The sequence below is a fragment of the Pogona vitticeps genome, chromosome 1, assembly GCF_051106095.1.
Source record: "Pogona vitticeps strain Pit_001003342236 chromosome 1, PviZW2.1, whole genome shotgun sequence".
Taxonomy (NCBI): Eukaryota; Metazoa; Chordata; class Lepidosauria; order Squamata; family Agamidae; genus Pogona; species Pogona vitticeps.
In genome coordinates, this window is record NC_135783.1 from 230,369,518 (window position 1) to 230,393,170 (window position 23,653).

Consider the following 23,653-nt stretch of genomic DNA (forward strand, 5'->3'; position numbering starts at 1 on the left):
AAGCATTGGTGCCAAGGTACTTATATGAGGATAAGGGGCCTTATTCTAATGTGTTTTTTTGCTACTGCAGAAGATCTAGAACTTTCCAATGAGGCTATGCACAGGCGAGGATCACCCAGGGTGTGATTCACAGAGGCCACGAAGAAGAACAGGCACTTCTTGGCTCTTAAAGCAGAAATGGATTAATTCATACATAGCTGAATTCTAACTCCTATTGTCCTTGAACACTGGCCAAGTTGGCTGAGCTTCATGGGAGCTGCGGTCCAACAATATCTTGAAGGCACAGGGTTACAGCCTATAGTTCTAAGATGGCGGTGGTGATGATCTTAAGGAACACATACAGTTGGTGTAGAACTAATGTAGGCTTCTGTGCTCTTACTTTAAAAAGTATGGAAGAACAACTGTAAAACCCTAGAAAAAACAGCACCAAATAATTCTAAGAAAATTAAGAACATTAGGTTAAAGAAACAGACAAAGTTATATATTAATAATAACAACTGTGTGCCATCAAGTCAATTATGACTTATGACAGTCCTTTTTGTGGTTTTCTAGGTAAAAAATAATCAGAAGTAATTTACTATTCTCTTCTTCTAGGAACACCCTAGAACTGTACAGCCTGCCCAACCCCCCCTGATGCACACACACACACACACACACACACACACACACACACACACACACACACACACACACACACACACACACACACACACACACACACACACACACTGAGCTATCCAGCCAGCAAAAGTGAATTTTTAGACACTCAAAAGAAAAAAAACCTCGTGATTAATGTCAGAATCTTGAAATGTTAATTTTTTAAAATTAATATTATTATTACATTAGTTCTTGGATAGCTCAGTGGTTTAGGATTCTGGCTGCAGAGCAAGAGGTTGAGCATTCAATTAACTGCTATGCCTCCTGTGTTTCCTAGGAAAAGAGCCAGCCTGTGTAGCCATGGGCAAGTTGCATAGTCCCAGGACGCCACAAGGACAAGGGAATGGTAAATCACTTCTGAATATTCTCTTACCCAACCCTCCCCTCCCCAAAAGGAGTCACCGTAAGTCAAAATCAACTTGGTGGAACTCAAACAGGTCAATTCATCCTTCCACATCCCTGGTTTACACCCTCATAAGCAGCTTCTTCCGGACCAATCACCAGGGAATTTCTGGAGAAAAGGCAAACCTGTTCCAATGGCAGGGAAGGCAACAGACGTGTATTTCTTCGCTTCACATTCCTTTAGCACTTTGGAGACCTGGGCTCTAGTATCTGAATCAGGAGCAAGATGGATAATTTTCTTACAGGGCAGATTGCCCCCTTGCGTTGTTATAAACCCTTTGTGAGGCTGTAAGGCTGGAAAAGAATTTTAATTTTTATTTATTTATTTTATTGGACTTCTACCCCACCTATCTAGACAAAACCTCACGTTCCATCTTTGACAATGCAAATCTAAATGCCCAGTAAGTCACTGGAAAGTCACTTCTCACTAAAAAACACATAATGGCTTTCCCCCCACATAAAACAAGGTGCCAGACCTCCATCTTATTTTAGGGAATTTCATTCTGGTTTCCTTCTGGGGCCATACATAGGTAGCCCACCAGCGGCGTAATTCCTACCCTGATGAAATGCAATGAGATCCATTATGGCAAGTGCTGCACACTCTGCTTCCACTTGAGGTCCACCACCTTCCAAAATTGCTTTGGAAACACCTTTGAAGGATTCAAGTTGAGGAAAAAAAACGTATTGATTAAGATTTAAAAAACCCAACTCCCTCATTACATGTGAACATATAAAAAGCAGATTTGTTAATGCTACGCATCCAGTCAGTGGGATGGCAATCCAATTCAACATTCTGCAGCAAAATTTGAGCTGCCCCTGAACACAGGAAAATACGCATTAACATCCAATTTCATAACAAGAAGAGTGAACAAGAACAAAGTTTCACAAATGCTGGCATTCTCAAATGCTCATTCTATGAGCAATAATTAATACAGTATCACTGATGAAGAGTCAAGTTAACAGATAGATTCAGTGAAGTTAAGTACCTAATTTGCCATTAAAGTCTGCATTTGTTACATTTACAATAACATCTGTATTCTCCTTGGTAATATCTCCTGTCATTGACTGGAACTTAATTGGTCCAATCTGCATTTCATGAACTCCCAAAACAGGGGTGGAAACAGGTCCAAAAAAACCTGGAAGAGATTTAAAAAAAGGAGAAGGATTCAGCAAAGATACTTGACTAAACACCATCACCTCTTATATAAAAAACATACATACATAACATGCTGTTAAGCCAGTATTTCAAGATCTCCCAATCTTCGAGTTTTGAAGTTTATTATTTTTAGCTTTCTTCTTTGACAAATTGCTGGGGAGGGAGTGAGAACAGCTCTGTCAGATATGTCTGGAAGGTCCCAGTTTGGAGACAAGATCCAAGACAACTTTTAGAATCACAGAATCATGAAGTTAGAAGGGGCCTTGAAGGCCATCAAGTCCAACCCCTTGCTCAGTGCAGGAGTACAAATCAAAGGATATCTGCCAGGTGGTTGTCTAAATTTCTCTTGAATGCCTCCAATGTTGGTGCACTCACCATCTCTAGCAGTAATTAGTTCTACTGCTGTACTGCTCTAACAGTTAAGAGGTTTTTCCAGATATTCAACCAAAATTTTGTCTTCCTGCAACTTCAGCCCATTGTTGCGTGTCCTGCACTCAGGGATGATTGAGAACAGATCCTGCCCCTCCTCTGTATGACAGCCTTTCAAGTATTTGAAAAGTGCTATCATATCTCCCTTCAGTCTTCCCCCACCCCACAAGACTATACATTCCCAGTTCTTTCAATCTTTCCTCGTAGAGCTTCGTTTCCAGCCCCTGATCATCCCTGTTGCCCTCCTCTGAACCTGTTCCAATTTGTCAGCATCCTTTTTGAAGTGTGGTGTCTAGAACTGGACACAGAACTCAAGATGAGGCCTAACTAGTGCCAAATAGAGGGGAACTAGTACCTTGCAGGATTTGGAGACTATACTAGAATAGCATTTGCCTTTTTATAGTCACATCACACTGTTGGCTCATTATCAGCTCGTGATCTACGGTGATTCTAATATCCTTCTTGCCTATAGAATTGCTGAGCCAAGTATCTCCCATCTTGTAACTGTGCAATTGGTTTCTTTTTCTCGGGTGCACTACTTTACATTTATCCCTGCTGAATTTCATTCTGTTGTTTTCAGCCCAGTGCTCAAGCCTATGCAAAACATTTTGAAATTTCTTTCTTTCTTCCAGGGTATTAGCTATTCCACCCAATTTTGTTCCATTGCAAATCTGATTAGCATTACCTGCACCCCCTGATCCAGGTCATTAATAAAAATGTTGAAGAGTGGTACCCCACTTGTTACCTCCTCCCACTTTGAGAAGAACACATTAATCAGCACCCTCTGAGTACGATTCTGTGGCCAACTGTGTATCCACCTGACAGTTGTTCTATCCAGCCCACTTCAAGTTAGTTTGCTAATAAGAATATCATGGGACACTTTGTCAAAAGCTTTGCTGAAGTCAAGATATACTATGTCTTTAGTATTCCCTCTGTCTATCAGGTAGGTTACAAAATCAAAAAATGAGATCAGGTTAGTCTGGCAGGATTTGTTCTTGACAAATCTATGATGGCTTCTTGTTACTACTGCATTGTTTTCTAGGTGTTTGCATAGTGACTGATATTTAATCTAGAATTTTCCCTGGGATTGATGTCAGGCTGACATAATTTTTTTTGCCCTTCTGAAAGAAAGAGACAACATTAGCGCTCCTCCAATCATCTGGTATGTCACCCATTTCTATGCACATCATTTTGGAAAAAGTATTTTTCTGGAATACAACTTCCAGAGTCTTTGCTTCCCTGCCCACACCCTCCCCAAAACTACAGTACTGAAGGCTCCGATCAAGAGATGGCACCATTTTTTTTCATTGTTCTTATGTGTCATCTTGTTACCTCTGACTTGTGGCGGTCTTGATTACAGCTTGTTCAGCAATTCCCTTTTAACCACACCAACTACTAGGCTACAAGTTGGAGCTGCAAACAAAGTCCAAACAAGGCTGCCGCTCTCTGTGTGGCCAGTTAATGTGGCGAGACCAGGAGAAACCTGAATTCCACAGCAAAGGAATGCTAATGGATCCACATTTCCCTCACTGTGTAGCTGCACTCTGAGCTGCCAACCGAGCCAAGCAACTTGCCTGCATTTCCGCCAGTCCTGGATTCAAACTCTTGTGAGAAAGCCTGAGAAAGAAAACAAAGTTATGCTCAAAATTTGAGAGATCTGCTCAGCTGGAGCACAAAGCAACTGCAAGAACCCTAAAAACCATACGGACACTCTGGAATCAGTTCTACAAAAACTCCTTTTCGTAATAGCAACAGACTCTGGCACAGGAGACCATGATCATTCTTGTAACCTTTCAGTAGAGGAGTCAGTCTGGGTGGAAGAGACAGTAAGAGCCACAGCATACCTATGAACTGTTATTGGGAGTATTGTAGAAAAGTACTGCTGATCCACCCAAAAACATATCTCAGAACTGCAGAGCTGGAAGGGACCCTATGGATCATGGAATCCAGACCCTGTCAAGGAGGCACAGTGGGGAATCGAACTCCCAACCTTTGTCTCTACAGCCAGAAATCTAAACCACTGAAATCAGGAAAATTCAACACCTTCTACTCCAACATCTTTCTGCAGGTCCCATTTATCTGTTCTGTTGGACATACTTCGGAGCCCCAAAACTACACCCTATTTAAAACCTTATATGAGACAGTTTACCGCAAGAAAATAGTAGTACCATTACCTGTATGTTATCTTTATCTTTTGGATGTAAGAGAAAATGAACTTCCTGGAGATACTTGAAATCCTTTCTGCTACTGAACTGAAGCACCTCTTCAAACATTAGTTTTGCGACTTCAGATCTTGGAAAGGAAAATCCACCTGTCCCAACTGCTGGGAATGAGACAGAACTTAACGATAACTCTTCTGTTTTCTCCAGGCATTTCTTCACAATACATTTAAGTTCCTGTATATAAAAAGAAGATTTCTATAAGCCAGGTGTTCCATCATTAAACCTAGAACATTAGTTTTAGCTCCTCAAAATCTAGATGAAGAGCTACACTTTTCAGTGCCCTTGTAAAACATACGGTGCATCCTTGCACACAGAAAACTAGCAGCCGTTGGAGGTTTCAAGTAGACCTTGATCCCTAATGCGCTGACTTTCCCCTACAATAGTCAGGAACAGAGAGTTCCCACACCCATACTGATCTACATGGCTAGCAGGGCCATCCATGCAGGTTAATGGGACATGCCTTCTCACGGACGGCACAAAATCCTAGAGGTATTTTTTTTAAAGGTTAAAAATGGACCTATCTTTTCCTTGAAGAGCACCTGCACTTTCAGTTGAACAATACAGGAGGATAAGACAGAATGAAACCAGTGATCTACTGGCAAAACCCCTGGCCAAATTCTTGTGGAAGATCAGGAATGTGCAGGTTGCTGGGATTCTTGCAATATATGCTGGGGAAGCAACGTAATCTAGCACATTGCTTCCTGAGCTTATGTGAACACACAAAACCTACTATGATGTTAACTCTGCAAGTGTTTGCAGTACAGGTTCTAGTTTTGTAATAAAACACGTTTTGGTGGCCTACATGGATTCAGAAGGAGAGGAGTAGCCCACACAAGACTGAGAGTGAAACTAGCGCATGAGTGAAAACACACAGAAAGCTGCCATGACAAAGATAGTCAAAGTAACTGCCTTGAATGGGATTAAATATTGCCTCTCTTATCATGAACATCTATATTAAAACAAACCTTTCCTCACAATTCCAGCAAAAATAACACAGTCAAGGAAAAGAAACAAGGAAGGACCTTTGCTGCTTGTCCTTTTCCTCCATCCCATTGTGGAACAGTAGCATGAAGCACAATTCTGCTGGCCAAGTTGTGTCCTCTTGTCTGGATCACCAATCCAACCTGAGGCCCTCTACCTTGGACTGCTTGATCAAACTCGGCTTGTAGGGCTGGTCCAGCCTTCTGCAGAAGAGCTTTGGAAAGGGGACCTACGCCAAGCTTTAGGTCTCTGCCAACGCTGCTTACGACCACATCCGTCTGGAAAAAGAGCAACCACTGAATGCCTCGGAACAACCAAAAATGGAAGGAAACACAGGCAGTCTCAATGTTTGAGCTTATTCAGTTGTTCATGTATTGCAGAGGACACCAGCCTTGGGGCCCCAGATGTTCTTGAACTTAAACTCCCAGAAGCCTCCACCATTAGGCTATGCTGGCCAAGATTTCTGGGAGTTCTAGTCCAAGAACACATGGGAGCCCAATGTTGAAAACCAACAAAGTAGAGCATTTATTTAAGACACAAGGAGGGGGAGAACTAACCACCGTCCACCTCCAGTTCCATCATCTGGAAGAGCTAGGACACTTTCTGTTTCTCACTTTTTAAGCAAATACACTTTGTTAATGAGTCAGCATAATCCTTAGGATTTGGGAGTATGACCTGTGCAATAAATTGAGATGTTAAGATAATTTAACGCTTTAAAAAATTCTGGTTTACAAATGTGGGCTATTGCGCTTCTGTCCCATGCAAAGCCAGCAAATGGCCCAGTACCGCTGCAAAATATTGTACCCGCACTGCCAGCAGGAAAAAGGACGCTAAGCTTTACATAGCAAAGGAATAGCCCAATATTGCTCCTAGGGCATCTGGGAATTGAAGTCCAAAAAGTCCCGCAAGGCCATGTTTCCTTGCCCCTACCTTATACGAATGGAATGACCCTCCTGCTCTACCACCTCCCCCAGTTCTGTTTGTAGCCAAGCACACTTTATGAAACTGGAAAACAGGTATGAAGTCAGCCATCCCTATCCCTTCACACAGACAGATGTGTGAAATATAGCTGGGCCAGGTTTGGACATTACTGCTGCTAAGGATAAAGCCTGTGTCCTTAAAGTGTTGGGCTTAGGATCTCTCTCTATGCCTGCTTGCATCAGGACAAAGGACTTCTGGACCTGGATAACACCTTCCATTTTAGACAGCTGTAAATATACTACATAGCAGGCTGTTGATGCTGCTCAAGTGTTGTCTGCTTCTGTTGGATGCATTCAAAGCAGGAATGTGTTCTGCTTGGGGTCCATACCTTGAGCCAACCAAGGTCAGGCTATACAACTGTAATAGGACAAAAAAATGGTAACCTGAAGGGGTATCTCTCCGTTGAGACTGACAATGTCCAAAAAGGATGTCCAGGGCCAGAGAGGTACAACCGGGACCACTTTCACCCATTCTGCTCTAATTTCTCTCAAACTCTGTATATTAGATGAGTCAAAGGGAAAGCACACAAGACACCCCTGGGCCACAGGGAGGTGACAGCATCCTACACCTCTGATTGAGATGCTAGGAATTGCAGGGCAAAAGTAAGTCAGATCAAGTTTTGGCTGGAAGTAAACACCCAAACTAGAGATGGGCACTTACTGCACTTCGGCACTTCAGCACGAGATGGTGGATCAGGCTCACAAGTGTTGCAGAGGCACCAACTCAAAGGAGGAGGCAGGGTAGAGCGGCCGGGGGCGGGGTCCTCTGAATGGGCGCTCCTGGGAGGAGACGGGACAGGGAATCCAGGGCGCACATGCAACATCTGTGGACCTGATTTGCTGAACCACAGTTTGTGCCCATCTCTAATTCTGTATATTGCCTTTGCAATGAGATGTTATTGTGATTTCCCTTTTTTGCAAGGCCTTCAGCTAGACATCCTCTTTTCTTTAAAGAGCACCCTCTCTTGTTGTGTTTTTGCAGCTCTCTCTCTAATCAAAACAAGGCCAGAACTTTACTTAAGGAATGGAGTATGGGGTGCACATAAATAATTATTTTGTAGTTTATGAGCAGGACTATCCTTTTTTTAAAAAGCACTATGAAGCACTTCTCAGATGCAGCATATTATTTCAAAGACAACTGTCCTTGGAATGTCCAAATCTTAAAACTGTTGGGAGATTTTTTAAAATTTAATTATCTTTTCATGCCAAATACTAACATTTTACTAAGATTTTTAAAATTCAAAATAATATGGAATGGATATTTCAAAACAACAACAAAAAAAAAACAGTCACATTTTAAATACATCTTGAAAGTGATTTGGGTAGCCCCCCCTCCCCCCCGACATGCTTACCATTGCATCTTGAATGCTTTTTTTCTCAAGAATGAGTTTCAGGCCTTCAGAAGTCGTCGCCACATTAAAATCTTCTCCAGTTTCTTTTGGCTGAGTAACTGGGTGGGACTGAGCTGGTGATTCGGGCCGGGGCAATCCTTCTCTGAAGACTTCATATAAAGCATCAGAAAGGACCTGAACGGTATCTTCTGACACATCCACAAGGTACACCTGTTTCAGACACCCAGTTTCTGAATATTCTTCTAATGTTTCCTTGACTGCTGTGACAATGCAATGGGCACATTCTTTGACCGGGAATCCAAAAATCCCAGAACTTACTGCAGGTATGGCTACTGAATTATGGTTGTAGGTTTCTGCCCACTTTAAACTTTCCTTCACAACTTTCTTCAAGAGGTAGGCACATTTTTCTTTTTCAGAACTGTCCCATCTTGGCCCAACTGCATGAACAATCTGTTTACATGGAAGTTTCCAAGCATCTGTGATAACCGCACAGCCAGGTTTTAAACTTCCATGTTTCTTAATCAGTCTATTACACTCAGCCTGTAACTCTGGCCCAGCCGCTCTTGACAAAGCCTCTGCAAGACCACCAATGTGCTTCAGCTCTTCATTTGATGCATTGACCACAACATCAGCTGGAAAACGTGTCAGGTCTCCCTTACGAGCCTCCACCACAACGCCAGTATTCAAAGTTATTTTTGCATGAGGGGGCCCTACCTTTTCCTCAGACGCTCCATTTTTCTGTAGTAGAATCAAACAACCGAAGGAGGTCTTTACTTCGTTAACATAGGAACGTTCTCGCTGTTTGAAAAAGTCTTTCACTCCTGGTTTATCAAACACTACTTTGGTAGAATGTACTGAAGAGAGCATTTCTTCGACTACAGTTGCTGCCTTCATCACTTCTGCTTTAGGTCCACTAAGAACAATATTCCTCTCTTTTGCCTCTTCCTCAAATTTGATTTTCACACCTTTCCTCTTCAAATCACGCCAAATGTTACCCTTTTCCTTCTCCATAAACTGCACAACCACCACAGACTTGAGAGGAATTACTTTCACAATTTGAGTATTTTTTTCAACAAAGTCAGAAAGCTCCTGATAGACATTACCTACTTGTGTTGTATAACCAGCTATGGTTACTTCAGCTTTTTCTTCCAAAACAAGGCTGTCATCAATGATTACAATTTCATCAACATAATTGTATTTCTTCAGCAGTCGTTGACAGAGATCTTTCCATTCCCTTTTGGTGGTGAGTTGCTGGTCCTCCAAAGGAATACATTTATAAGCCAAGTCTTTTTTCATTTGTTTCTCTGCTTTCAAGAGATCGTCATGAGAATATCCTATCAAGGCCACAGAATCAGTTGTAAGGTCATAAAATGCACGAATGTTGTTTGCATGAAAGATGGCTGCAGACACCTTCATCCTGTCTGCATGCTGAAGGAACTGAAGAACCACAGGAGGAGTGATGATTTTCTTCTCCTCCATGTTGTGCAATTTTTCCAGCAGCTCACTTTTCATCTTATAGACCTCTGCAGGCATTCCATTAAGTTGCATCAGCCGTGCTGCAGGATCATAAGAAAAAGTAAGGCTTGAGTTCTCCTTGTAGACATTCTCTTCTTGCAAAATACGATGCAAAATGGCATACTTCCCTGGGGCAACCGACAAGGTCTCTTGAACCATTTGTCTTGCTTTTTCTGCATCTCTCGTCAAATTTTCAATGTGAGCCTTCACCTGATTCTCAATGCTATCCACAGTGAAGACAAAACCAGCTAGGATAACCATTTCCTTGGAAGCAACAGGTATGGCCAAAACATCTTTTACCAACTTGCTTTCTATAGTCTTCCATGCCTCTGGGATGATTTTGCATTGAGCACTCTTGAACTTTGACATGATGCACGCAAACTCTGTACAAACGTTTTCTGTCCAAGTCTTAACCCATTTTCTCATGGACCTCCCTTGCTTCAGCAAAGCGGCTGAAGGGCAGATCAAAACTTCTGGATCTTCACAAGTCACTGGGGGCCATGTGAGGTCACCGAAGCAATTCTCCATTTCTTTCTCTATTTCTTGGACTAGTTTGTGCCTTCCTTGGAGAAACTGCCAGATGTAAGGATCTAGAGGAATTCTTATGGGTTCCGGAATCCGTATCTGTGGCCTCTCCTTCCCATACAAAGCAGTATCCAAAGAACTGAAGTATGGATAAACTGAAACTGGTTGATCATAAAATGAATGCTGCATTTCCAGGACTCTTTGCACAACTGAACCAAAAAAAAAATGGAAAGGTGAAAAAATGCAGTCAATATTAACAGTTTGTTTAAATGAAATAAAATAAATGCAGAACCGTTATACGGTTCACCTTTAAATACAAAGGAAAAAGAGGGAAGGTATATTGAAAGACCCCAAGAACCCAGCAGGATAATGCCTCTGAAGCTGCAACAACTCAAGAGGGGGTGCTCTTTAAATAAAGGGGGTGGTTAGTTGAAGGCTCTGCAGATAAAAGAAGGGATATCGGAATAGCATCTCATTGCAGACAGCACACAGCATTGGGGCCTAGAGGTAGTGTAACATGCAGCGATGGTCAAACTGCACCTTAAATGTATAGCAGGGAACTTTCCTACATTTTCCCTCCAAAATAAGTGCATAGGGACCCACATACACTCTTTCCAAATGCAATCCTTCCAAAAATCTCCCATTTACAAGAGACTGTTACTGTGTCTACGATTCAAAACCACAGGAAACAGATAAGCCTTGCTTGGCAGTAGCACAACCCACACTGCTGGCAGGAGAAAGGAGGCCAAACTTTACACAGGGCCAAATTTTAGATGCTAACAGTCGGTCTGAATGTAGAGGAAAATACTGGTGACCCAGGCCTCACATTGCCCACTGCTGGGCTACAACAAAATGAGAAGATGAAATGAATGCACAAAATAATGTCTTACTTTAATATTAATTCTACCTATAGTGCCTGAGTTTTTTGGTTGTAAAACTTAGGACATTTAATGGAAGAATTCAGAGGAAGTGGGGAACAAGATGTAGCCAATCTAGTAGGCAGCACTGCTCCTCGGAAGGTTATAAGAAGTGTTGGCAGACCAAGAGAAAAGGAGGTAAAATGTGTTCTTGAAGGCTTTCATAGCAGGGAATGGGCAGGACCCAAAAAATCTCCAACAACCATCGGAGGGGAAATGCTTCTGTTCTAGGAGTGTAACATGTTTTTGTCTTTTGGTTGTTTTGTTTCTTTGGATTTTGCCTAATGTGCTGTGCTAAGGGAACGGGTTCTAAATTAGCATGTTCAGGAAACAAGGCCAATCCAGACTGAGATGGGACTTCAGTCTGAAAAAGAACTCCAGGGACATCTGTCCTGACTTATCATTTGTCAAAAATGCAAACAGCAACTGGAAATCCCCCCCCCCCAAGAACTCTTTGCTGAAGACCAAGAAGGGCAGAGTGACTAGGCATCATATGGAGCCGCTCCAAAGCACTGGGAATGTCACAACCCACGCCTGGCAAAATCCTCACTTTGGGATGGAGGATGGGATGGCCTGACGTCAGTCCTACCATCTGGATCAACATATACCTTATCTGAAGAAGAGGTGCCAGACATGGTGTTTTTACATGGCAGATCTGCTTTCAAACCACCCAATTTGTAAACAGTCACTGCTGATTTCTAACGTTAGCAATAGAGATGGGATATTTGTACAATATGAATATCGCCACCACAGATTGCCGGGAGATGAATACAAAAATCCCGTCTCTAGTTAGCAATAAAAGCAGATCATATTACCTCGATGGTTACAAAAAGTAACAACAGCCGAATCCTCATCAGGTAGCATCTCAACACTGGATACTGGCCCTCCTCCATGCTTTTGACTTTCAAAATAAAGGGTTATGAAATCTTTGCCTGCCTCAGGAGCAATGTTTTCAACTTTGATCATCTGTGTCAGTTCAAGAGACCTAGCGGTAATTTTATATTCTTTAATCCTGGCATTCTTTGCACACAGCTGAAGAAATTTTGCAGCATCTGCAAAGAGGAAACAAAAATTGTGTACTAGTGCCTTATTCCCTCACCAACTTTCCTTGCACAGAGGACACATCTATCAATGGCTACGAGTCTGGATCACTTAATGGAACACCCATGTCCCACGGCCATAAACTTCTATATCCTCAGAGGCATGGCTGACAGAGATATGAAATGTGGATTTCATGGTCGCTGCTCCAAGGACATTAATCCAGGGGAAATCAAGTTAGTTTCCTCCCAGTTGCAAGGGCCTTTCTGTTCTATCAACCACACTCCTTTTTATCAGGGATCTGCATTACTTTCTTATTGATGTGTTTCTAAACCACTTTTCAAATGTATACTTGAATGTCATTTAGTTAACTGTGTTTTAACGCTATTACTATTCATGTTTACATTGTTTCACTGTTAGACAGACCTCCCGGAGTTTGAAAAAAGCAGGGAACATACATGATTTTGAAATGAACGAATAAAACAGAAGTGGAGACAGGAGTACCAGGAGGCACAGTCTACCGCTAATGGGTAAATAACTCCTGAAGGAAGACACAGAATCAAATGGGCCTTTGACCAAATGCACCGTTTCTCATCTACTGCCATCCTGAATGGGAAAAACAAATCCTGCTAACTACGTTGCCAGTTGGACTCCAAGTGATTAATGCATTTTTCTCAATGTCTTTCCATTTAGGTACTTGACAATGTACTATTTCAGTCAGAATTTAGAGATGTTTGCTTGAAAAGTAAAGAGACGTGCCAGTGCAAAGAACATCCCATATACTCTTAGTGACAAACATATCCTTTTAAACCAAAACTAAACTGGGGGAGACTAATGAGCAATCTGAAATTAGCAGGAACAGAATAAGCATATTTTGGAATCTTTCTGTATAAGCTAACGTAAAAGTATTCTAATGGGTACTGTCTAAAGGCATGACACATCAACAACTCACAATGTGAAAATATTTGAACAACACAAAGTTTATCGCCCTTACCCCTACTCTGTGAGAACGTTATCACTGCAGCATTTCTCTCCTTTATCAGTTCAGTTTGGAAGTCCTTTTCTACTGAAAGCCCACTGATATTTTCTATCAGTAGACTTAATACTTCAAATCTGATAGATTCATCAATATTTTCAAGAGCAACATGAAAATATGTTTGGGATTCGGCGCAAGCATTTTCACTGTGAGATGGATGTTCCTCAGCTGATTCTCTCACTTCAGTTATATCCTCTTTTTGCAGAACTGTTTGCACATCTAATAGAAAAAAAAGTAGAAGCAGAAGGTGATTCAAGTGTTGAAGGAGTCATTAGTGTACCTTTTACTTATTTGGTCTCATTTATAAGCCGCCTTTTTTCCCCACAAGAGGATCCAAGGTGGCTCACAAAGTTAAAACAAATAAAATTAAAACACAATAAGGAACACATTAAAAATAAATTAAACCATCATAGTCATCAAATATCTCAAGTGATTAAAAGAATTTTTCCAAACCTGATTGGCTTTTTTGCTGAACTGTCACAGGGGCTGTGAGGTGCGTGGGTGGAGCAATGCCATACTGGCTGGCTAGAGGATTCTGGGAAACGCAAACCCCCCTCCCCCCCCAAAAAGGAGAAGGAGGCCCACCACCACCACCTTGCTGTCCACATATGGAGTAATAGTCTATACAGAGGCAGCTGCTGGAAGCCTCTTGCCTCTTCCCTGGAACGGAAGCCCTCCCCAAGGTGGGATGAGCCTACAGGGCTAAAGGGGGCTCTTCTATTACAGATGTTTCCTCCAACCTGGAAGGAGCATGTCTGGGGATGAGAAGACGGAGAAGTGGGCACAGGGTCATCCTCCCTTGGCCACACAGGTGGAGCTGCACAGGGTGAATGAAGCCCTGATAAGGACCCATGAAGTTACGGGTCTGCCTTCCTCCAGAACGGCCCCTAAGGGCGCATTAGCATAACTGAGGAGTAGGGAGGGTTGGGTTCTCCAAACAATTTGGCCTACAACTCCCATCAGCCCCACATAACATTACCAATGTTCAGAACTGCGGGCACTGCAGTCCAAAAGGTCTACGAGGCCAAGGGACTGTGATGGGAAACGGAAGTCAGGGCTGTAACCCACAATCTCTCCCAGTTTCAAAAGGTGCCCTTTCCCCAAAAGGCCTGGTGCGTACAATCACACACACACCATGTTTCAAAGCCCAACAAGAGAGATGCCATACCCTCTGTCCTGGGGGGCTTCTTTTCCGCCATCTCTTTCGTCTGCTCTTCTCCTCTGGAAACCTAAGCACAAATCAAAAGGAAATGACAGCAGCCTCTTCACTGCTTGCAAGGCCAGTGGGCACCTGTTTCAAAGCTGCAGGTCTTTTTAAAGAAAGCTTCACCATACCTGCTGAGGAGCCTTTTCTGTGGTTCCACCTGTGGTTTCCTCAGGAAGGGAGACCACCAGCGCCAGCACCCCGTCTTCTCCCAGGTCAAGCTGATGCCTCTCTTTGGAAAGAACTCTTTGCCTCGCTGAAACGGAAACAGGTTCTCACAAATGCAGCAGAAGTCCTAAGGTTCAGAAATCCAACCCGTTTCCCTTTCCTCTGCATCAGGAAAATAGTCTGAAAATGACTTGTGCACCAACTGGACAAAAAGCAATCAATTTTTTAACATGACTTTTTAATTTAAAATGGATTTTTAAAAATGTTAAATCAGGTTTTTTTTTACATTTTTCTTTAAATGCATCTTTTAAAAAAAAAAACCTACATGATGATAGGTTTAATTTGAACTGTGTTGTAGTTCATAGATCCCATTATGGAATAGGGATTATAAATTCTAAGTTTCTGTGGTGAGAGAATGTACTCATGTGATCGGGGTTTTTAAAGTTTTTTAAACAGTCTTCTTTTACTTTCGAAGCTGGAGCCTCAATTTTATGTGCACTGTAGGCGGCTCTGTGGATTATTTCTATTAACCTTCTGTCTCTGAAAGTAAGTATTCCCCATGAGAGCTGGCTGGATAGCTCCATGGTTTAGGTATCTGCCTGTGGAGCCAGAGTTTGGGAGTTCAATTCCCCCATTGTGCCTCCTGGGAGCAGAGCCAGCCTGTGTGGCCTTGGGCAAGCTGCAGAGTCCCTGAGTGACCCTAGAAGGAGGAAATGGTAGAACACTTTCTCTCTCCTCACAATGTAGCCTGCAACATTCAGAAGTGAAAAGCAATGGGCCTGATCAACAGCAATTTCTAACTACAATAGAAGTAATTTCTGATGTGTTTCTGCTCCCACTGTCTATATGTTATAACAGTCTTGGAAGGCCTATTAAAATCTTCAGAACTGCTTTCAATCCTCTCCAATGGAGCCATTCTGGGCGAGGAGACTGTGAGGAAACATTACTTAGGTTATAGCAAAGCAAAAGTGAAGGGCATTTCGGGCGGGGGGGGGAGGGCATGATTAAACCTGGACTGACTGAGTAGGGACACCACTAATGACTTCAATTAATTCGGTTCAGCTTATGCCCAGCTCGTGTGTACAGGGTGGTCATTCCACCTGACACTTATAGCGCGCGGCTGGGGTGAAAAGGGAGGGGGGCTCGCCAGATGTTGTTCGCCTTCCAGTCCTCAGCAGCTCTTGCTCGCAGATCCGATGCAAATGTTCCCGGGCTACTTCGTGCAGCGACTTTTCAACAGGAACGCGTTACACCTTCCTGGCGTGTGCGATGGCGTGTCCCGGCCGGCCTCCCCAAATGCTCCAAAGCCTCGCCTGCCCCCCACCCCCCAATTCCAGGCTTCCCTCCCCATTCCTTTTTCTAACCCTTCCGAGTTGGGGACCTTAAATCCCTCCGACAAGCAGACACCCCCTCACACACAACGGGGAGTTCTGGGACCCCCCCCCCGTCCCCCTCGAGAAGGGGCAAGGGCGTCCCCTCTACCTTCTTTCTCCGCGAAGTCGACCCAGAAGCACCCGCCTTGCCACCGCATCTCGCACTCGCCGCCCCCCGACGTCTTCCGACTCTGGAAGTAGCGCAGAAGTTTGTTCCTCAGAGGCCGGGGGGGATCGGCGCTCCCCCACTCCCCCGCCACCAGCAGCGGGAAGGGACGCGCCCTCCAGCCCTCCGCCATGGCGCTCCGACCGGCCCGGAACCCCCTCAGCCCTCCAGGCAAGGGAATCGCCGACCGCCCTTTCGCTTTCGCTTCCCCTCCCACGCCGCGCCCTGAGACGCCTTCCTGATTTCCAGGGAAAGGGATCCGGTCGCCTCCTTCTGGCCTTTGTCAAGCACCGACCGCCGTCCTCCGTTCTGTGAGAGGGCTGCTTTTCTACCTCTCGCTTCCACCGCCTCGTCGAAGCGCGTCTGGAATCGAATTGCAAGGGAAGCCGGAGTGCTTGGCTAGCCTCGCCCAAGTCATTCTCGGACTTGAGGCGAAACGAAACCAACTCCCGAAGACAGCTTTGGAAACACCCCTTCTGCTGTCGGGAACTGAGAAGAGGTCGTCGCTGCTTTCGAACCGACGCCCATTTACTTGCTTGCCCAGAACGTTCCCCTCCTGTTCGTTTGCCCTCCAATTCGCTTCACTTCTGAGCCTTGTTGTTCCTCTCCCTTACGTTCTTTCGTTACTTATTGTGTAGTATATCCCCGTTCTTTCTCTAAGGTTCTTAATCGAGCTTGGAAGTAATTAGTTATATGTAACTTAGTTCCTTTAAAAAATATTGCAAGACAGGACAGAATACATGTAGTATTAATGCATAAACTTATCTCATAAAAGAAAACCAAATACTAGTGCACCCCTCACTCTAGGGACCATTTCTGGAAGAATTTTAGGGGTGGATAAAGGAGATGGAAAATTACGTTTATAAGTAAAAGTATGTAAGATATAATGGTCCCTAGGTAACTTCGTTCCTTAGTTACTTACACCCTCAGTTACCCATAACTGAACTACTTCATAGTTGCATTTACACCTGAAGAATGATATCCAAGTCATCTCAATTACTTCCAAAGTGCATTTCAGGGCATTCTTTTTCAAGAGTTCCTTCTCAACACAACTGAGAAATAAATAAAATTGTCTCGTGTGCTCCCAGAGACCACTGTGAGATGTAAGAAGCTGGACTAGATGGGCCCTTGTCCTGATCCAACACGTCTCTTCTTAGGTTCTTATATTCTTCTCCAGGAGTTCCTCCACCAGTGAGAAATAAATTTAATCTCGGAGCAAACAAACCGTTTCTGGCAGCTCTCGTCCTCCACCACAACCTGGTCCTCTTACCACCCTGCCTGAACCAAGAGACAGTTGGCATAAAGGGATCCATTTTGTTGGTCCCGTTGGACTTATGAAGGTTGTTGTTCACACTAGACCTATGTTGTTCAAAACAAATTTGTTATCTCAGAATCCATTTCCGTTAATGTCTGGGACCAAGGAAAGAGAACCCCCCTCATATGAAGCAAGAACCCACTCACACCCGCAATCCCACACATACACACACGTCTCCCTACTCATTCACACTGCCTCACATATGCCTGATCTTGCATGAAAAGACCCACAGATCCACTTGCTTTCATGTGCCTTTTATTTACACCTCTGCTCTTTGTGCATGCACCCATTCTGTCTGTCCATGCTTTTCTCCCACCTTAATTCCCATCTCCTCCCCAAAGAAAGGAAAGTCCTTAAAGAAACGGGAGTGCCTCACCACCTTATCTATCTCCTGAGAAACCTATACGTGGGACAGGAAGCAACAGTTAGAACTAGATATGGGACAACTGATTGGTTCAAAATTGGGAAAGGAGTACGGCAAGGCTGTATATCAGACCTGGGCAAAGTGCGGCCCTCCAGATGTTGCTGAACTGCAAATCCCAACATTCCTCACTGTGTGGGCTAGACCCAACTCTCCTCACTATTGGCTGTGTAGGCTAGGAATTATGGGAGTTGCAGTTCAACAACATCTGGAGGGCCACATTTTGCCCACCCCACTGTATATTGTCCCCCTGCTTATTTAACTTGTATGCAGAATACATCATGCAAAAGACAGGACTGGATGAATCCCAAACCGGAATTAAGATTGCCAGAAGAAATATCAACAATCCAAGATATGCAGATGATACCACTCCGATGGCAGAAAGTGAGGAGGAATTAAACAACCTCTTAATGAGGATGAAAGAGGAGAGTGGCAAAAATGGTCTGAAGTGCAACTTCAAAAAAACTAAGATCATGGCCACTGGTCCCATCACCTCCTGGCAAATAGAAAGGGAAGATATGGAGGCAGTGACAGATTTTACTTTCTTGGACTCCATGATCACTGCAGATGGGGACAGCAGCCACGAAATTAAAAGACGCCTGCTTCTTGGGAGGAAAGTGATGACAAACCTAGACAGCATCTTAAAAAGCAGAGACATCACCTTGCAAACAAAGGTCCGCATAGTCAAAGCTATGTTTTTTCCAGTAGTGATGTATGGAAGTGAGAGCTGGACCATAAAGAAGGCTGACTGCCAAAGAATGGATGCTTTTGAATTGTGGTGCTGGAGGAGACTCTTGAGAGTCCCCTGGACTGCAAAATGAACAAACCTATCTGTTCTGAAGGAAATCAACCCTGAGTGCTCACTGGAAGGACAGATCCTGAAGCTGAGGCTCCAATACTTTGGCCATATCATGAGAAGAGAAGGCTCCCTGGAAAAGCCCCTGATGTTGGGAAAGTGTTAGGGCAAGAGGAGAAGGGGATGACAGAGGACGAGATGGTTGGACAGTGTCATCGAAGCTACCAACATGAATTTGACCAAACCCCAGGAGGCAGTGGAAGACAGGAGGGCCTGGCGTGCTCTGGTCCATGGGGTCATGAAGAGTCGGACATGACTTAACGACTAAACAACAACAACAAAGCTTTCTTTAAAGCCTACATAGTGTCTTAAATCATAATCAGCATTTGCACAGGGGCTGCAGAACATTTTTGGCGGATTCAATGTTCACTAGAGATGGAGTATTCTTATTCGTATATGAATATCCCTGCACAGGTGGTGTTAACGAGGGTCCAGGCCCATGGGGGCGGTTGGTCCACTCACTGATCCACCGTGGATGGTGTGATTCTACCAATGGATCTGCAGTGCGCAATCCGCTCGCCACTCTTCGACCTTGCAGCGAGGTTTGCCCTCCCGCCTCCTGCCAGGAGGGTGAGCAGATCGTGCACTGCAGATTCATTGGTAGAATCATGCGGTCTGCATCCACGGTGGATCGGTGAGTGGACCGTCCAGTCCCATGGGGCTGGACCCTCATTAATGCCACCTGTGCGGGGGTATTTGTATATGAATACCCCGTCTCTTAATGTACACAGTGAACACATTGCAATTGGCATTCCAGCCCACAGCCTACAGCCCCCCCCTTCTTTCTTTCCTTCATCCAGTCCTGCCTTTGGCTTTCCTTTTACAGTTTGTTCGAAAGCATCTTTGTTTAAAAATACACATTCCAAGGTATCCTCTTTCATTTTGTCTTGCTTGCTTCTCATCTGCTTCTGTATATATTGGATAATGGTGAACCAGCACCATTTTGCCCATTTCACCCAAGGATAAGGGTGTTACCCTAGCCAATTCACCCCGTTCCTATTATGATTCTCATTGGTTTTTCAGGTTGTAACCATCTGTAACCATTTGCTTTCTGGAGAATTAGAATCCAGATTCTATCAACACTTATAGGAAGAAAACAAAGGCTGGGGGGGGAGCCCCACTTGACACGCTGACTGGCAGTTTCATCTACCCCTTTGGCGCTGTTTCATTTACCTTTGGCTCTGAGAACTTGTAGGTTAGATTCTTACAATGTGTTACACAATGTGCTGATCTTGAGAAATACAGGGCAGGAAGCAGATCCAGTGTTTATCAGAAGGGGCTAATCAATTTATTTCCTTTGAACTCAAGAACCTCCATGGTCACAGGTGTTTTTTTTTTTTTTTTTTTGCAAACTATAAACCAGGGTTGACAACCTGTGATGCTTCAACTATTGCTGGGATTCCTATTTCCATTATCCCTGTAAGCAGCTCCTTATACAGCTACTGGAATGATGGGAATTGCGGTCCAACATCTGGAATGTTGCAGGTGGACATCTCTGATTTTAAACTGTTTTTACTGTTTAAACCTTTAGTGGCTCAGATCCAAGGTGCCAGAAAGGCTAACTTCACCCATGTCAGCCTCCCTGCTCCTTAATACCTATTGCCACGGCTGCTTTACAAAGATCAGAAACTTATTTCTGTATGTACTTCTAAACTTTCAGGCGCAATGGAGAACAAGGTACCTGTGCAGAACTTCTTCCCCATTTCTATCCCAAAGAGGAAAACAAGCTCCTGATAGTCTGACAGAGATGGCCCAAAATTAAAAATGTTTGCCAAGTTTGGGTAACATGCAGCTGGAGCATTAGATAACAGAACATTCCCCCTAAGAAAGAAAAAAAGGGGGGAAAAGATGAAGACCTACAGATGGAAAAGATCCTTTCAGAGTTCCGCATGGCCTTCTGTTGCTTCCATTGTCCAGGATCATTTGGTATCATCCACACACTTAGCTCCTCCGCTGCTTACTCTTGCATCTAGCTAATCCTTGGGCAATACCTTTGCTTCCCACCATGATGAGAACCGCCCTTTCAATCATACCTTTCTGTGCAATGGATGATCTGCTCAGCTTATGAAAGATTTTTGAAAGACTAAAGATCTGCCACTTTATGGATCCAAAGTCAAGGAGTCAGATTCAATAAATGCCAGTTTATGCAGACTCAACTGGAAGAATTGAGCTAATGTGACTGTAAATACTGGCTTTCCTCCCCAGCTCCTTTTTTGCTTTGTTGTTATATTCGTTAACAAACCAAAATAGGGTTTTCAAGTTAATTGACGTATATGTGCCAAATGAAACACAATTTTTTTTTATCAGCAATTGAAGTACCAGCTGATACAAAGGCCAGAACAGAAAATGTGCATCATGGGAGATTTTAATGCAATAATTGGATAAACAAAAAGACACTTTGACGACAAATGGAAATGGAAGGAAAAGAACAAGAAATATTATTACCAAGGTGTTTTTGGAAATGGCAGAAGAATTAAACTAATTGCTATATGGAGAACCAGGTATCCTCAGAGAAGAGATTATACATTTTATTCATATAGACAAAATTCATGGTCAAGAATCGATAAAGAAAGGTTACTTACCTGTAACGATGGTTCTTCAAGTGGTCATTCTGTGAATTCACACAAAGGGTTAATACCAGCGCCAGCGTTGGGCCTCTCGGAACGTTTTCTAGCTGCAAGAGAAAAGTAACAATGTTTAGGACTACCCCTACTGCGCACGCCCAGCCTAACCGTCCCTCAGTTCCATTTGTCCGCCATAGGCCCTCGAGTCAGAGAGACGCCAGTGACAGACAGACAGAGGGGAGGCCGGGCGGGATTGTGTGAATTCACAGAATGACCACTTGAAGAACCATCGTTACAGGTAAGTAACCTTTCTTTCTTCATCGTGGTCTTCTGTGAATGCACACAAAGGGTGATTAGCACGCTTACTAACCGGATGGTGGGCTGTCACTGAAGAGCCGATGCTAGCACTGCCCTCCCGAATTTGGTCTCCTCTTTTGCCCTCACGTCCAATCTGTAGTGGGTTATGAAGGTAGAGGCATTAGACCACGTAGCGGACCGGCAGATGTCGGGCAGGTCGACGCCACGAAGTAAGGCAGTGGATGAGGCAACAGCCCGGGTGGAATGGGCTTTAAGTCCCTGTGGAGGATCTCTGTGGTTGAGCTCGTAGGCAAGGGCGATGGTAGACACGAGCCACCGAGAGAGCGTGGACGGCGAGGCCGGGCAACCCCTCTTTGGGCCAAAGTGGCAAAGGAAGAGTCTGTTGGCCAGGCGAAAGTCCTTGGTCCTGGACACGTAAAAAGCTAAGGACCGTCGAACATCGAGCATGTGGAGCATGCGTTCAACATCAGTCGTCGGGGACGGAAACAAAGTTGGCAGAATAAGTGGCTGATTGACGTGGAAGTCGGAGACCACCTTAGGAAGAAAAGAGACGTCCAGGTAAAGCATAACCTTGTCCTTAAAGAACTGAAGAAAAGGTTGGTCATGGCGGAGAGCTGCCAACTCGCTAGCTCGACGAGCAGAGGTGATAGCCACTAGGAATAGCGTTTTTAAAGAGAGCATTTTGAGGTCACAGGTAGCCATAGGTTCAAATGGGGGTCTGGATAGGGCATGCAGAACCAAATGGAGGGACCACTGAGGGAGTGGAGGACGAACGGGAGGTCGGAGGTTAGAGAGACCCCTCAAAAACATCCTGACGGTAGGATGGGAGAAAAAGCGGGATGAGGGAGAAGCTCTGGGCTGAAAGAAGACAACCGCAGCCAGGTACACCTTGATAGTAGAGATAGACAGGTGGAAATCAAACAGGTAACGGAGATACTGCAGAAGTGTGGAAAGAGACACAGGTGAGGAGGCGAGATCCCTCTGCTGGGTAAATTTCAGAAAGCTGTTCCATTTGTAGGCATACAAGCGAGACGTGGAGGGTTTGATGGCATTGGTCAAGACCTCCTGAATTTCTGGACGATCCTCCACGCCGTCAGATGGAGCGTGTCGAGGTCGGGGTGAAGGACTTCGCCTGCTTCCTGGGTCAGTAGGTCCGGCCACATCGGAAGGGTTACTGAGTCCACAGCCATGCTGACTAGGGTGGGAAACCACACTTGGCGAGGCCAAAAGGGTGCGATGAAGATGGCCGGAGTCATCGAGCGTCGGAGTTTGATCAAGGATCTCTGTATCAACGGGATCGGTGGAAATATGTACAAGAGACCCTGGTTCCATGGAATCATGAATGCGTCGCCGAGCGAGTGGTGACCGAGACCTGCCCGGGAGGCATAGCGGGAGCATTTTGCGTTGTGAGGGGATGCGAACACGTCCAGCACTGGGGTCCCCCACTGGTTGCAAAGGTCCTGGAAGACCAGAGGGTTCAACTCCCATTCGTGAGTCTGATAGTGAAGCCTGCTCAGAGTGTCCGCAAGTGTGTTGTCCTCCGTGGCTACATGGATGGCCACCGGGTAGATATGATGACGGTAACACCATTCCCAAAGGAGGATGGAGAGATACAGGAGTGAATGAGAGCGGGTTCCTCCCTGCTTGTTGACATAGTGCATTGTGGTAGTGTTGTCCGTCACTAGCTGAACTCCGCGGCCGCGGAGGAGAGGAAGGAAGGACTTGAAGGCCTTGATAACCGCCAGCAGTTCCAGGTAATTGATGTGGAACATGGCTTCTTGAGGCGTCCAGAGGGCGTGAATGGTGCGGCGCCCGCAGTGCGCCCCCCAGCCGGACGGACTGGCGTCCGTTGTAACTTGAACGGTGAGACGGAGTGGACGAAAGGGCCGGCCAACCGTGAGATGGGGTGTGTACATCCACCACTGGAGTTGTCTGGTGAGCTCCGGGGTGACACGAAGGCGTTTCCTTTGACTGTCGATCATGGGGTCGAAAAGGGTGAGAAACCAAGATTGGAGCGACCGGAGTTTGAGGCGAGCGTGCGCTAGCGCCGGCGTCGTA

At 44.7% G+C, this 23,653-nt stretch overlaps 1 protein-coding gene and 1 long non-coding RNA gene across 3 annotated transcripts in view; one reads left to right on the top strand and one right to left on the bottom strand.

Annotated features, from left to right (window-relative positions):
- LOC110071838 (protein mono-ADP-ribosyltransferase PARP14) overlaps nt 1-16,366 on the bottom strand; it is a 29,039-nt gene extending 12,673 nt beyond the window's left edge. The window contains exons 1-12 of one of the 2 annotated variants that reach the window (XM_020779569.3): nt 16,065-16,366; nt 14,546-14,670; nt 14,379-14,439; nt 13,169-13,429; nt 11,952-12,188; nt 8,180-10,428; nt 5,889-6,125; nt 4,819-5,040; nt 4,219-4,261; nt 2,046-2,195; nt 1,617-1,709; nt 1,186-1,353 (exon numbers count right to left, since the gene is read on the bottom strand). In XM_020779569.3, the coding sequence (XP_020635228.3) occupies nt 1,186-1,353; nt 1,617-1,709; nt 2,046-2,195; nt 4,219-4,261; nt 4,819-5,040; nt 5,889-6,125; nt 8,180-10,428; nt 11,952-12,188; nt 13,169-13,429; nt 14,379-14,439; nt 14,546-14,670; nt 16,065-16,254 (4,036 nt within the window). In that variant the 5' untranslated portion in view covers nt 16,255-16,366. The remainder of the gene's footprint in view (nt 1-1,185; nt 1,354-1,616; nt 1,710-2,045; nt 2,196-4,218; nt 4,262-4,818; nt 5,041-5,888; nt 6,126-8,179; nt 10,429-11,951; nt 12,189-13,168; nt 13,430-14,378; nt 14,440-14,545; nt 14,671-16,064) is intronic. The other variant, XM_078392886.1, reaches the window with a different exon arrangement.
- Nucleotides 16,367-22,026: 5,660 nt separating this feature from the next.
- Nucleotides 22,027-22,648, top strand: LOC144589289 (uncharacterized). Its single transcript, XR_013545338.1, has 2 exons — nt 22,027-22,153; nt 22,614-22,648. It is a non-coding gene; the product is annotated as an uncharacterized LOC144589289 (long non-coding RNA).
- Nucleotides 22,649-23,653: the final 1,005 nt, after the last annotated feature.